Raw genomic sequence first — 12,589 nt, forward strand, 5'->3', positions numbered from 1 at the left:
TGCGGGAGTCGGGGACTTGTAAAATTTCTGGGCTGCAGGACTGGATTCTTCACCTGAATACACACAAACCATGGCGAAAGCTACGAGACCAAAGACGCTCGCGGAGCAGATTGCTGAGCTTGAGGATCCTGCGCCTAAAGGTATCACTTGCAGAGCATCTACACCAACATGATTACTAACATGATATCACAGATTTCGATCCCGAGGATCACGGCGAGCAAGCGGCGAACGGAACAGACGAAGGCTCTGATGATGAATCATCGAATGAGAACGATGCAAGGGAGCACTATGTCGACGTGGGAAAGAGTAAACTGCGTAAGCGCGACGCTGTTCCGCTCGGCCCGCAGTACAAAGGCTCTCGTGTCAGCCGAGACGCAGTGCTGGAAGAGGACAGCGACGACCCGTTCGCTCGAGGTTTCGACGAAGAGAGTAGCGAGGAGGAGGAGGAGGAGGAGGAGGAGGAAGGCTCTTCGTATGCCGCGAATGGTGTCCATCCTGGGGAAGAGGAGGCTTCTACGACCGGCAGTGAGGACGGCTTCTCAGGCGAGGATGAAGAATTGGATGGTATGAGCGCCGACGATGGGACTTCTGCCACAGACATGAGCGATGGAAGCCCAGACGAAGACACCGACATGGATACGGACGGTGATGGTGGAGTGGACATTGATCGCGCGGAGCTTAGGAAGATCATGGCGGAAGAGCAGAAGAGCGTGGCGGCAACCATCTCACAAGCAGCACAGGAAGATGCCAAGAAAGGCCGTGCAGTAAAGACACAGCGGACGACTTTCGATTCTCTGCTCAACTGCCGTATACGGCTACAGAAAGGATTGATATCTACCAACTCCCTTCCGTCGGCGAACGATAACGGCGGAATCGACGGCAGTACCGATGGAGACGCTGTCCGTGCCGCCGAGACTGCCGCGCTCAATCTTTTGAACTCCCTTAACAGCCTCCGCGAGACCCTCGACACGGCTCGAACTGGTACTAAGCGGAAGCGCACCGAGTATACAACATCCTCACCTGCATCCCTAATCTGGGAACAGATGCAGTCGTACGAGAGCACGAGCCATCCACATCGCCAAGCTGTCCTTCAAAAGTGGTCAGCCAAAGCACGGGGTGCAAGTGTTCTTCCTCCATCACGCCGACTCAACGCTGCCGCCGAGCAGACCATTGTCGATGTGCTTGACGCCCAACTCGCTAATCCCTCCCGTCTCGTCAAGCGGACTCGGACACCGCGATCTTGCGCGCCGATGCAAGCTGCGGCTGGTGTCGTGGAGTCAGCAGATATCTACGATGACGCTGACTTCTACGGTCTCTTACTCAAAGAGCTACTCGAGCAGCGAAGTCAAGATGCCTCCTCTGGCGTTGGTGTCCAGCTGTCCGGCGTCAACTTGAATGTGCCCACCTGGCAAGCAGCCCGAGAAGCCAAGACGAAGAGGAATGTCGATACGAAAGCGAGTAAGGGCAGAAAACTTCGGTATACAGTGCACGAAAAATTGCAGAACTTCATGGCGCCTGAGGATAGGGGTACGTGGGGTGAGAGACAGGCTGAGGAGCTTTTTGGAAGCCTGTTCGGGCGGCGGATGGGGCTTGCAGAGGAGGAGCAAGGAGGTGCCGATGAGGAAGATTTTGATGCTGAGGAGGCTGGACTGCTGCTTTTCAGGAGCTAGTCTTATCAATACCACGTTCTGGCTCTGAAACGTCCGGCACGAAACCAGACCCTACCAGAGAGTTGCGCATTTTCCGTGCGTACACTAATTAATGACAATCGCCGCTTTGTAAGGCAGGTCTCTTCCCCGTTCGTCTTGCTGAGCAGTCTATCTTGGTCATTGTAATCTCATAGTGCCCCAATTTCGCTTGCGGAGTCGGACACACGGCACCTTCAAGCCTGGGGAGACAATCCAGCCTTCAGACTACACTAATATTGCTCACACGGCACGGCCCTTCGGTACCATCCCAAGACTCAGGCGTACCATGGTACTAGTCCTCGGCCACACAGTGCTCATACTCGCGAAGCTAGCATCTTCCTCATTCTATTTAAACTCTTTGTTGGCAACACTTCTTTCCCATTAACCCCCAGATCGTGTCTGGCCAGGCCTTCAGAAGACTTTTGACAGCACTACTCGTCTGCATTCGACACATCTATATATTCCTGATAATCTTCGTCCTCACCAACACCTCAGGCCTCACAATGACCGACACGACAGAGATTGGTTTCTCCAACGATGTGCAAATGGCAATTCTCCACCATGAGAATCGTCTGCGAGAAGATACGGCTTCGTACGACAACTCTCAACCACGACCTTCACCTAGCTCTTCCCTCGAAGCACTCCTTACATATCATCTCCAAGAACCTGCACCATCTTATCAGGCTCTTCCGCCGCGGTACATGAGCAAAGCCGCACCGGCTACGCAACTTCCTCTGTCAGAATCATCCGATCAACTTGCTCAGCAGAACGTCGACGTCGAAGCCAACATAGGGGTCGCACCGCTATCGAATCGAGGCGGCAAGGCGATAGCCAGGGACTGCTGTGGCATGATCTGTATTTCGATCGTGATTGCAATCCTGCTCGGAATTTTTCTTATCTTGCTATGATGCCCGGTTTACTTTCCCCCGACAAATAAGGGCTAGCGTCGGTCTCGGCGCTGTACATATGGGCTAGGTCAGTAGGCCGTACGAGTTGAACGGGAGGGAAGGTCGAACGTACCACCTCTACTCAACCGCCTGGTATTCTACAGCCATCGCAGTAACAAATAGCGTCTGTGGGGCGCTTTCGTCATAGGGTAGTCAGATCCATGGTTGTCCAGGTCTTTCACACTCAACCATGGTTCAATTTTGAGCACACAGCGTCGTAAGATTTCAAGTGCTCAACACTATCTCTCAATTATATATTTGAGGTACCCCTCTCCTGTCACCCTCCTCACCGTTCCAGTATCCAATCGAGTACTCGATTCAGCACCCAGCCCTGCAACCATGAACCCCCCCGAGGTCACCGGAGCACCCATGTCGCACATCCACCCCTTCAAGCTCCGTCGGGAACCAAGCGGGCCTCTTTACAACCTCCACGAAGCGCTATCCATGGTAGGCTATCCTGAGCAACTTCCGCCTGCTCATCCGCCTGCTCATCCGAAGCATACGCATGGCGAATGTTACTGCCAGAACTGGAAATTTACACGCACTAAGAAAGCACCTCGGCGGAAACGTCTGGTCCGTATCGCTCACCGCGTGCTGGTTCTTGTTTGCTGCGTTTAGTGGATATCGAGCTTCAGCGAATACGCGAATACTGCGCAGGCATCGCAGAGCCCGAAGAGTCGGTCAGGTTATCGGAACTGCGAGATCATGGCAGTGGGGCTCGGCCGTATTCGTTCACGGAAATCTTACTATCGCCCAGATTCCTTACTCAAGGAAGGAACGACAATTTTGCTGGCCCTACGCACCCCAGCACCCACCAGTCAGCCATCAGCTACACGATCTCAAGGCCCGCTCATCATGCTGCTCATGAAGCGGTATGGACTTTCTGCGCCAATAAGCGTCGCAAGACTACTAGATCGCTCTAGCGCGAACGTGGTTTTACGCTCGGGAACGTGGCAAACCTGCAGCAAGGAGAAGCAGAGACACAAACGCTATACGGCCAGTTTTCTCTATACCAAAAGCCATCACGCTCATCGCTGGCACCGAGCACGAATCTTAAGAGGGAAGGTTGGAGGGCAGCATTTTCTCTTGATTATGCGGGGGTAGGATTGTCCATTGCGAACAAGTGGCTACTATCGAATATGATTATTCGCAAATCAGTTATAAGTGGTTCAAATTCACGCTAGTCAAACTCTCCTCACTCCATCCATAGATGGCCAAGTTTTTGAAACATGGTTCCGGTAACTCAAGATCCAAAAAAAAGCTTCCCGCGACCGATATATGAACGCACCTGGACGCTTCTCTCTCACACCCTCACAAGTTCCAACTTCTCCCCAGGATGGATTTCCCGAATGTCGCGTCGGTGGCTGTATCTCCCTCTGGTTCCGACCATCAAGTACAATCCGATGCTCCTCTCTGCGCGCCCGTCCAAACAGCCTCCGCGCCTGCCCAAACATCACCCGCACCCTTCTTCATCCAGAAATTCGACTACACCCGCAACCCCTCGGCACGGCCTTCCTACGACCCGCCAGAAATGCCGCCCGCCTACGAACCCCCGAGCAGCGGGGAATCAGAAAAGCGGACGACTCCACACGACGCCGACATCGAAGCGAGCGCAGGCGTTGGAGCGCAAACCGCGCACGATGCGAAGATCCCCAAGCAGGAGGAGGCGTCTGGTGTTAGCAGGCAGATGCTGCCGTGGTTCGGGTTTTTGCTCATCGTTGCCTTGTGCGTTGGCTTGTTTGTGGTGCCTTGGGTTGTTCCTGCGGGGGAGGGTGATGGGGGTGCTGGTGCTGGTGCTGAGAGTGGGAGCGGTGGATAGTTAGCTGAGGCTTCCGCGGAGTATTGGGGGCATCTGAGTTGGTGCGGTGGCATGCTGAGGGTGTAAAAAGCATCGCCCAAGCCGCTGGGGATCCTTGTGGAGTGCAGGTTGGGGGAGGACCAGCCAGAAAGACGGGACTTGGTGCTGGATTGGCATGGCTTGAGCAGAAGACACGTGAGCGAGAAGCGACAGGCAGGCAGGTGGCAGAGGAGTAGCGAGACTGGGACAGCGAGGTCATTATAATTTACGTTTATTCTTTAACGACTGTGTACACCTCAAGAACACCTCAAGACCCAGCACTCCATAGAAAACTAAGAACAGAAGCCATGGGTATCACACCAAACCGCATCGTCCCCCCGCGTCGCGGACGCGTTGACCGAAAGTGCCACGAAACAGGAGAGAAGAAGGAGCAGGAAAAGAGTCGTGCGCGCCGAGAAAACACCCACTAAAGGCCTCCAACCCAGGATCCGACCCTCGACAAGATCAAGCCAATCGAGGCCCGCAGAGAAAACTCCTCTCCCTCATCCCAGCGTACAAGCATACAGCCGGGCAGAAAACGTGAACATCATCAAACCATCGCTCTCAAGAAAAACCACCTCATCAAGATACGCCGAGCGCGTCGGAGGACACCCCCCCAAGAAACGAAACAGCCGCGAGCAGCCACGAAGCGAAACGGACACGGTCCGATCATAGCACGAAAACCGCCACGCCGCCGGCAATGGCAAGCGCGCCCGCGCCGACGCCCCTAAGCGCGTTTCCCGCGCCCGTAAACGGCTTCGCCGACGCGGTGGGCGACGCCGTGGCCTTGAAGCCCGTGCCGGCCGGCACCGTCGCGTTCCCACTGGCAGGCAGAAAGCCCGTGCTGGCGGCGTACCCGGAAGAGCTGGCGGCGGCGGCAGAGGTGGGCGGCACGCCAGTCTGCGTCTCGGTGACGACGCGCATGACGGTGCGGGTGGAGGTGTGGGTCGTGATGCTGGTTGCGCTAATGGAGTCGTGGGAGTGGGAGAGGGTGTCGTTGGCGCAGGCCGAGGCCGTGAGGGCGAGGCCGAGGATGAGCGTGGGGAGGGTGAACCTCATCGTGGTGGCTGGAATGCGGGTTGCGCGGAATGCGGATTGATTGATGTGGTTGTTTGTTTATGGACTGCTGTTTTCTCGAGCTCTGGGCTGAGAAATGCGGGGCGGTATGGACGAATGCGTTGGCAGCTGGTGCGGTACGCTGAGCGTAGGGCTTGTATTTACGCGCGAGCAGATATTTGACAGCGAAGCTGGAAAAGAGGGTGGCGATGCGACTCTGGCGCAAATCGTTCTTCTAGGCACAGCCGTGGATTGAGTAAAGAGTGTGAAGTATGCGTGCGACAGCGACAGCGACAGTGACAGCAGACGTGAGCAGTAAGCAGCAGCAAGACTGTTGAGGAAACAGAGGCGGAGGAAAGAGGGAGGGCGGCGGGGAATTTACAGTAAAGCGCCATGACAAAGGACACAATCTGGCAATGAGATGAGCTCCCACATGCGGGAGATTATCGTCGTTGCTTGGCGCCATCCAGCGCAGTGGCTCCATTGGTCCGCCCTGGATGTAGGGCGCAAGGCTAAACTTGAACCGGCGTAGACCGTGGAGGCGGCTCGGCCAGCTGCAAGAAACACGGCGTTAGTCCGCCGGCGAGATGAAGCTTGTCCAGGCTTGTCCAGACAAAGCCCTGTCAGCGAGATTTGCTTCATCTTCTTTGTCGCGCGCCCTGTCCACTAGCTGGCCTCCCCTGCGCCGCTGACATGCGCAGCCAACGGCCATCGTGACCTCCGCCTTTATTGCGGCGCCCCCGCTTCGGGCTGTGAAGCGCCTGTGTCGCATCGAGACCGCTCGCGCGACAAAGATTGCGAACTGGGCGCTTCTTCACCTTGAGCTCCTATTGTCGAGCTGCCCCTAGCTGGCCGGAAGGGGACTTGTCACGTTTGTCTGTTCTGCCGGCTGTTGTGCCACTGCAGCGCCTCCTGTTGACGTGCAGGCACCGAGTAGGCGGTTGGGACTTCAAACAGCTGTGTCGCGGACATGCGACTGCTGTGCTACCTCTAGGGAATTGGATCCAGGTGGATGAGATCGAGGGACAGGCTATTCATGCATGGCACCCGAGACCGCAGCTGCGACATTCGGTCGGTGATCAGACAGGTAAGAGATGTCGCATCCGTGATAAACTAAGCAGCATGGCTGGGTCCAAGGCTCTTCCACTGCGCTCCCACAATCGTGATTCCGAAAAGGCTGGAGAGCCGCTTTCAAGGTTGCGACTCTTACGTTCCGTCTCCTAGGGTAGCGACGACACGTGCGCAGTGGCGAGGGGTTGAAACATCTTCAAAAAGTGTTGTCGCCGCTATGTGACGACCACTACGATTACCGGATGTAGTATCCACTGGAAGCTAGTCTCCCAAACCCATCTCGCGCCCTTCCCACTATTGCAGATTACCGGCCCAGAAGCCTCTTCCTCGCACGCCGGGTATCGTCTGCTCCATATACGTAGTGATACACCCTCAACTGCGTGCTTGTGACGCCGAGCTCCTGCTACCACAGCTAGCGCAGAGCAAAAGCGGCCGGTGCCCATGACGGCCTGCTACAGCCTATCCAAAGACTGGGGAAAGCGCCGAAAAGCCAGTGATCCGCCCGTATGTTGCTGCCAATCCGGCGACTGACTCTGAGTCGCCGCCGAAGATGGGAGCGAAGCGCACACAGCCCCGTGATGAGCCGTCCAAATCCGGCATCTGTATGCTCCCATGGTGATGATAACAAGGCGCGGCCTGCGAAATTATCAGGGTGTTTGCAGCAAAAAGGCCCCTGAGACCTGTCCCTCAACCCCCGACCTCAACCTCCGACACCCCGACCGTCTCCCAAATCCTGCGACACAGCTCCGCCAACTCGTCTCTCCTGTCGACCTGGCCGTCACTGCCCAAGCTCTGGCGGCCCTCAATATCCTCATCGTCCCTTCCAGCAACATCGAAGCTGACCTTCGAGACCTTTCGCTTATGGTCCGGATCCGGCGAGGCGCGCCCATCCCTGCCCGGCGTAGCCCTTCCATCTCTGGCAGGCGTGCGCGTGCCGTCTCGCGCTCCAGGCGTGTGGCGGCCATCTCTCCTTTCGCCATCGCGGTAGCTCTGATGCGATCCTTGTCTACCGTCGAGATACCCATTCCGCGTCGATGCCCTTGCAGCAGCTCTCTTCCTCGCCGATCCCGGAATCTCCGCGAGCCGCACAATGGCATCAGCGACTGGATTTCGGTACCGGCGGACGACTTTGTACTCGAGCGCGGCCTGGTCGAACTGTCTCTGCAGCCGGGGGTCTATCCTCCCCTCCACCGCGCCAGCGTAATTGATGCTCGGGCCGAGGATCTGCGGCCCGCCCGTCCGGGGCAGGATAGCCGGGACCAGCTTCTGAGGTTCGATGTTCGAGCTCGCGCGCTGTAGCCACAGCTTCTGCTGCGTGCGGCTCGGATGCAGGTCTGGCGTGGTGGTTCCAGCTGTTCGCGAAGGCCGAGCGCTCGATTGCTGCGACGCTGATGCCGATGCTGATGCAGCCGCCGCCGCCATGTTCGGCGCGCTCCTGTTCCGCCGCATGGCATCGCTGTCGCTGCTGCCTTCGTCGCGCTTCGGCGGGCTGCGCTGCGGGAGGAAGGAGCTGTCGCGGGGTGTGCCGTCTTCGTCTTCGTCGATAAACCGGGATACGAGATTGCGGCCGGGGGTTTCGGGGTGGGTGGAACCTTGAGACTGGGAGAGCTGGCGCGTGTCGTGGCTGTCGGGGACGGCAGTCGCGGAGACGGAGGAGATTTTTGGGGGCGCATTGTGTGTGTTGTTTCGCTGGAGGAGGCGCGAGGTTATGGCGTCGGCGTCGGGGACTTTGGAGGAGTGGTAGGAGGACGCGCCATTGATGCGGGTGGCGCGTCCTTGTTCGGCGTGTTTGCTATCTGGCTGGGATTTGGGCGGAGGTGAATGAGGGGCCTGCTCTTTTGTATCTTCGCGTCCGCCGTCCTTCCCTGACTCTGCTGTTCGTGTCGTCGGAGCTTCTGCGCTCGGGTCTGGCGGAGCTTCGAATATGGCCGAGTTCTGCCGCGTGTGTGAGCGCGTCGTCGTGGGTGACTGCGATGCGCTCTCTTCCGTCCAGCCATCATCATTGCCATCATCTACCGCCTCCTCGTCGCCTACATCGAAGCGAACAGTGGGATGCGCAGGCGCAATGTCTGGTGAGCTGTGACGCTTTGTAGGATGCGCATGTGAGCGCTTGATGTCGGCTCTGACCGCCTTCGTAATATTCTTGTGGGAGCCTGTCCGCGAAAGGTGTCCGCTAGAATGGTTTTTCTTCAAGGCTGTGTGAGAACGATTGCGTATTATGCCGGTAGTTGAAGCGTGGCGCTGCATGTTGGGCCGTTGCTGTGGGCTTTCGACGGGCGTGCTCCCGCCAGATGCAGTTCTCTTGTGCTGTCGCGCAGCAGCTGCGCTGTCAGTCCCTTGCGCCGATGCGATTCCTCTTAGCTTGTTGAGGTTTCTTCCAAAGGACGGGTTCCTCTGACCAATGCGCTGGCCTACGACATGCCTCTGAGGTGGTCGTTTCTGGGACGAGCCGTCGGACGGGGTCTGCGAGACTTGGGACGATGTCGACGAATGACGGGCAATGACGGTAGGCCGTCTCGGCGGCTGCGGCGAGAGCGCATTGTGGGAAGGCATGCTTGCTCTTCGATGATTCGGTGCAGTGGTCGGTGGCTGCACTGGAAACGGTAATCGTAGGGTAATGGCGCTGCGGGATGGTTAAAGAAGGCGTTCCCCTCTCCTGTCTCGCTGCGCTCCTCAGCCGCTCCGGTGGATTCGGGGTGTTGCCGGCCTTCCAGGTCGGTGTCACGGATTCTGTGCGTTCAATTGGAGGCCGAGGGACGAATTCGACCGCTGTACTCAAGTACTGAAGTACTGAAGTACAAATAGAAATAATGCGACTGTGTGAGGGCGTGGTTCGCCGGAAGGCGGTCAGTCGGGTGTGGGTCAAAAGTGTTGGCGCACCGTCATTGGCGCAAGTCGCCGACCACCCTCGCTCATCCCCTACGCGTCTCAACGCAATTTCACATCCAAAGCTGCCCTACCTATGTTATGTTTGCAACTCCTTAGGGATTACAAATGCTCCATAGGGGACATGTATCATGCCCAGTAGCTGTGATGGAGACCCCTAGATACTGCAGTTGCTGGTTTGTAGGGCTGATGTCCTCGGAGCTGCCAATATGACCTCTTTCCCTTTCAAGCGTTGCCCTTTTGGAGCTTTCTAGACCTGAGTTATGGACATCTGTTCTGCTCCAGCCACTCGTAGGCTATCGAACACACCAAAAAGACTTGACCAGAGGGACCTGGCCGGTTTTGAGTCCTCTGGGCTGTTGAAGAAGACCGAACATGTCTTGGGCGCCACGGCCGACGGGATAGCTTGTTCTGGTTGAGCATGCACAGATCCTAGGTCTTGCTCTGCTGTTTTGAAGCTCGATCCTACAGGGCGTGTCACGTTGAGTATTTTACTTGGTGTTCCTGTGTTACTAGCCGCTGTTCTCCTATGTAGATTCAGATTAAGTTACAACTACATGAAGCTAATATGGAATGTGCTATGACCTTGGACATGGCAAAAGCAGATGAAGAAACCCCCCAATCACTACGTATAGCTACTGCCTCGCGGGCAGTCGAAGCGACACATGTAAAGAAGCATCGAATCCAGATTCCCCATATGCTCGCAGCCGTCCCAGCCCATACCGTAACGCAACTTTCGTCTGCATCGCCCAATAACAACAAGTAGCTCATGCTCTTATGTTATGTCACCTTGACATCCGAGCTAAGCACAAGCGAGAGACACGATGGCGCAGAAGTGTCATAAAACTTTTCCTATCCGATTCCCCCTCGAGCATCTTGTTATGACCGCCCGCCACTACGGAGGGATTGCATACGCTCCTTCAAGGTTCCAAACACTCTCTTGACACGCTCCATGCCTGTGAGTTGTGGTTTTTGCTCCATGCGTGCGTACTGTCGTCCTTGGAAGCCTATAAGCCCTTCATCGAAGAAAGCCTCGCGCAGAATGTCGCGGAGCGGATCACGCAGTCCATCGACACATCCGAAGGACGCTTCTGAAAGCCTGGACGGGTGCCTGTATGCCTTGTAGGGCGGTGGAGGAGGCGTCAGAGCCTGATAGGATGGCCGGGATCCACGGGAGTCGTAGGAAGGGGGCGAAGTCAGGGCCATTGCGGACCGGTGACGTTGGATGCCAGCGCGAGGGACTTGGTCAGAAAGAGCACGGCGCAGCAGGAAGGGATCAGACTTGGCGCGGTTATGTCGTCGGTAACCCTTCCCATCGCGAGAAATTGGCAAGCTGAACTTAATGAGGCGCCTCTGCTTTGGCAAAGGTAGCGGTTGTCCCGTCTGCTGGCGCTTTCGCGAGATTGGTATTGGAGGCAATGGCTTCATCCTGTTCATCGGCGACGGCGGCTCTGCTGGGAAGGAGAATTCCGACCGAAGTGGTGAGGGAGGTTGTGGTGCCGCGGCTGACCTAAGCTGGTATGGCACACTCTGTATGCGTGTAAACTGACTTCGCGTAGCTGCGTTTGCCAGAAGGCTTTGAGCCTTGTCGTGCCGTACGAGTGGAGACGCCGGTCGAACGCGTGTGGTATCAAGCCAAGCTTGGACGTCACGCATCGTGGTCGAGGAGGGGCGAGGCGGTCTAGAGGGAGGTGTACGGTAAGGCGTATCGTATCTGACCGGCAGAGGAACATGTCTCCGGCGTGAAGTGACGTGAGGACGTATATCGACGCGAACGTAGTCCTGATCGAGCATGGGCGTGCTGTCCGCTTGAGGCATAGGTTGCTGCATTGAGCGGATGATCGCTCCACGTAGTGGCTTCTCTTTGACTGACTCAATTGACCCGTCCGTGGCCAGGCTGGTGCTAATACTTGTGCCGGAGGCGTCAGGGAAGAAGGTGAAACGCATTGAGACGCGTTGGGGACCTCGATATCAATTCTACCGGAATTGCGCGGTAACCTCTCGTCAAGTGAGGGCGAGAGCTCACTTCACTTTAGTTTTGAAGTCCTGCTGAGATGCTGAAGACATGCTGGAGTAGGATATGAAGTGCACAGGCAGGCGAGAGTACAAAGTGAAGGAGCGGACGGCGGTGGTGCTCGGAGTGGAAGTTGCAACCTACATTATCGATCTGAGCTTTACGTCTGATATTGACATTTTTACGTCAGGTTCAATCGCGGAGTCCACGATTATTGATTGTCGATCTATTTGATTCATCACGCACAGTTAAACTTCTTTCGATGCCTCTCTGTGTGGGCGGACTATGCCGAGTTGTTGTTGTCGCAGCAGGTTGCTCATCACTCACGGAAGCCACCGGCTGCCTCATTGCAATCTTTATCAGCATATTCCAATATTTATGTTCATCCATCCGAAAATTGTCGCAGCAGCAAGATAATACCCGACTCACCTCAAGCAAGGTGCTCATGGCGTTAAAGACGATGGTCTTGACTGCTCCTGTCTTACTCCTTACCACATTTCAAAGTATTGCTCGCTGTCTAACAGATACGTCGTTCCGTCTAGACATTCTGGTTTCTGGACGTAGGACGTGTCTCGTATTCACTCTGATGGTTGTTCATCATTCTCACGTTTAGAGTCAAGTTTGCTTTAATCGTCACTCATGAACCAGAACAGTTGCCACACTTGCGAGCCGGGTGGCTCATGCTGAATCTCATCTGTGACGTTCTTATGAGTTGCAACATGATGTCTGCGTACCACGATACGTAGTAAGCCGCTGTTCATGATGCTGCCTCTACCCAATTCACTCAGCTACTCATCGTGTTATCAATTGTGACTGGGTCTTCCAGTACTTCACTCTGTTGGAAAGATCCTGCTTCGCTGGCCTATCTGCGTCAGCGGGCTCATGGCCAGGCATACTTCTTCAACCATCTGCGCTCTTTCTTGCAGCTCGCAGCTTCTGTATCAACTAAATCCATCTACATCGTCCACCGACACAAGTTACATGCACCAGCTCTAAGAGTCTACACATATACTGCACGTCGCTCTATCCCACCTCGAACTTCAAACTCACATAACAACCGACACATACTTGAGAACCTGCAGCTTGAGTC

General features: G+C 55.9%; 4 protein-coding genes across 4 annotated transcripts; 2 read left to right on the forward strand and 2 right to left on the reverse strand.

Moving 5' to 3' along the window:
* Positions 1 to 70: 70 nt before the first annotated feature.
* Positions 71 to 1,670, forward strand: W97_08435 (uncharacterized protein; the record flags this gene model as incomplete). The annotated part of the gene is made up of 2 exons (XM_007786402.1): positions 71 to 140; positions 193 to 1,670. 2 exons carry the CDS (start codon positions 71 to 73, stop codon positions 1,668 to 1,670), a joined length of 1,548 nt encoding a protein of 515 aa, XP_007784592.1.
* A 2,301-nt stretch (positions 1,671 to 3,971) lies between these two features.
* On the forward strand, positions 3,972 to 4,454 carry W97_08436 (uncharacterized protein; the record flags this gene model as incomplete). The annotated part of the gene is made up of 1 exon (XM_007786403.1): positions 3,972 to 4,454. One exon carries the CDS (start codon positions 3,972 to 3,974, stop codon positions 4,452 to 4,454), a length of 483 nt encoding a protein of 160 aa, XP_007784593.1.
* Positions 4,455 to 5,141: 687 nt separating this feature from the next.
* Positions 5,142 to 5,531, reverse strand: W97_08437 (uncharacterized protein; the record flags this gene model as incomplete). Its single annotated transcript, XM_007786404.1, has 1 exon — positions 5,142 to 5,531. The coding sequence occupies one exon, from the start codon at positions 5,529 to 5,531 to the stop codon at positions 5,142 to 5,144; it is 390 nt and encodes a 129-aa protein (XP_007784594.1).
* A 1,755-nt stretch (positions 5,532 to 7,286) lies between these two features.
* W97_08438 (uncharacterized protein) lies at positions 7,287 to 9,152 on the reverse strand (the record flags this gene model as incomplete). Its single annotated transcript, XM_007786405.1, has 1 exon — positions 7,287 to 9,152. The coding sequence occupies one exon, from the start codon at positions 9,150 to 9,152 to the stop codon at positions 7,287 to 7,289; it is 1,866 nt and encodes a 621-aa protein (XP_007784595.1).
* Positions 9,153 to 12,589: the final 3,437 nt, after the last annotated feature.

This window comes from Coniosporium apollinis (assembly GCF_000281105.1).
Source record: "Coniosporium apollinis CBS 100218 chromosome Unknown supercont1.57, whole genome shotgun sequence".
NCBI lineage: Eukaryota > Fungi > Ascomycota > Dothideomycetes > Coniosporium > Coniosporium apollinis.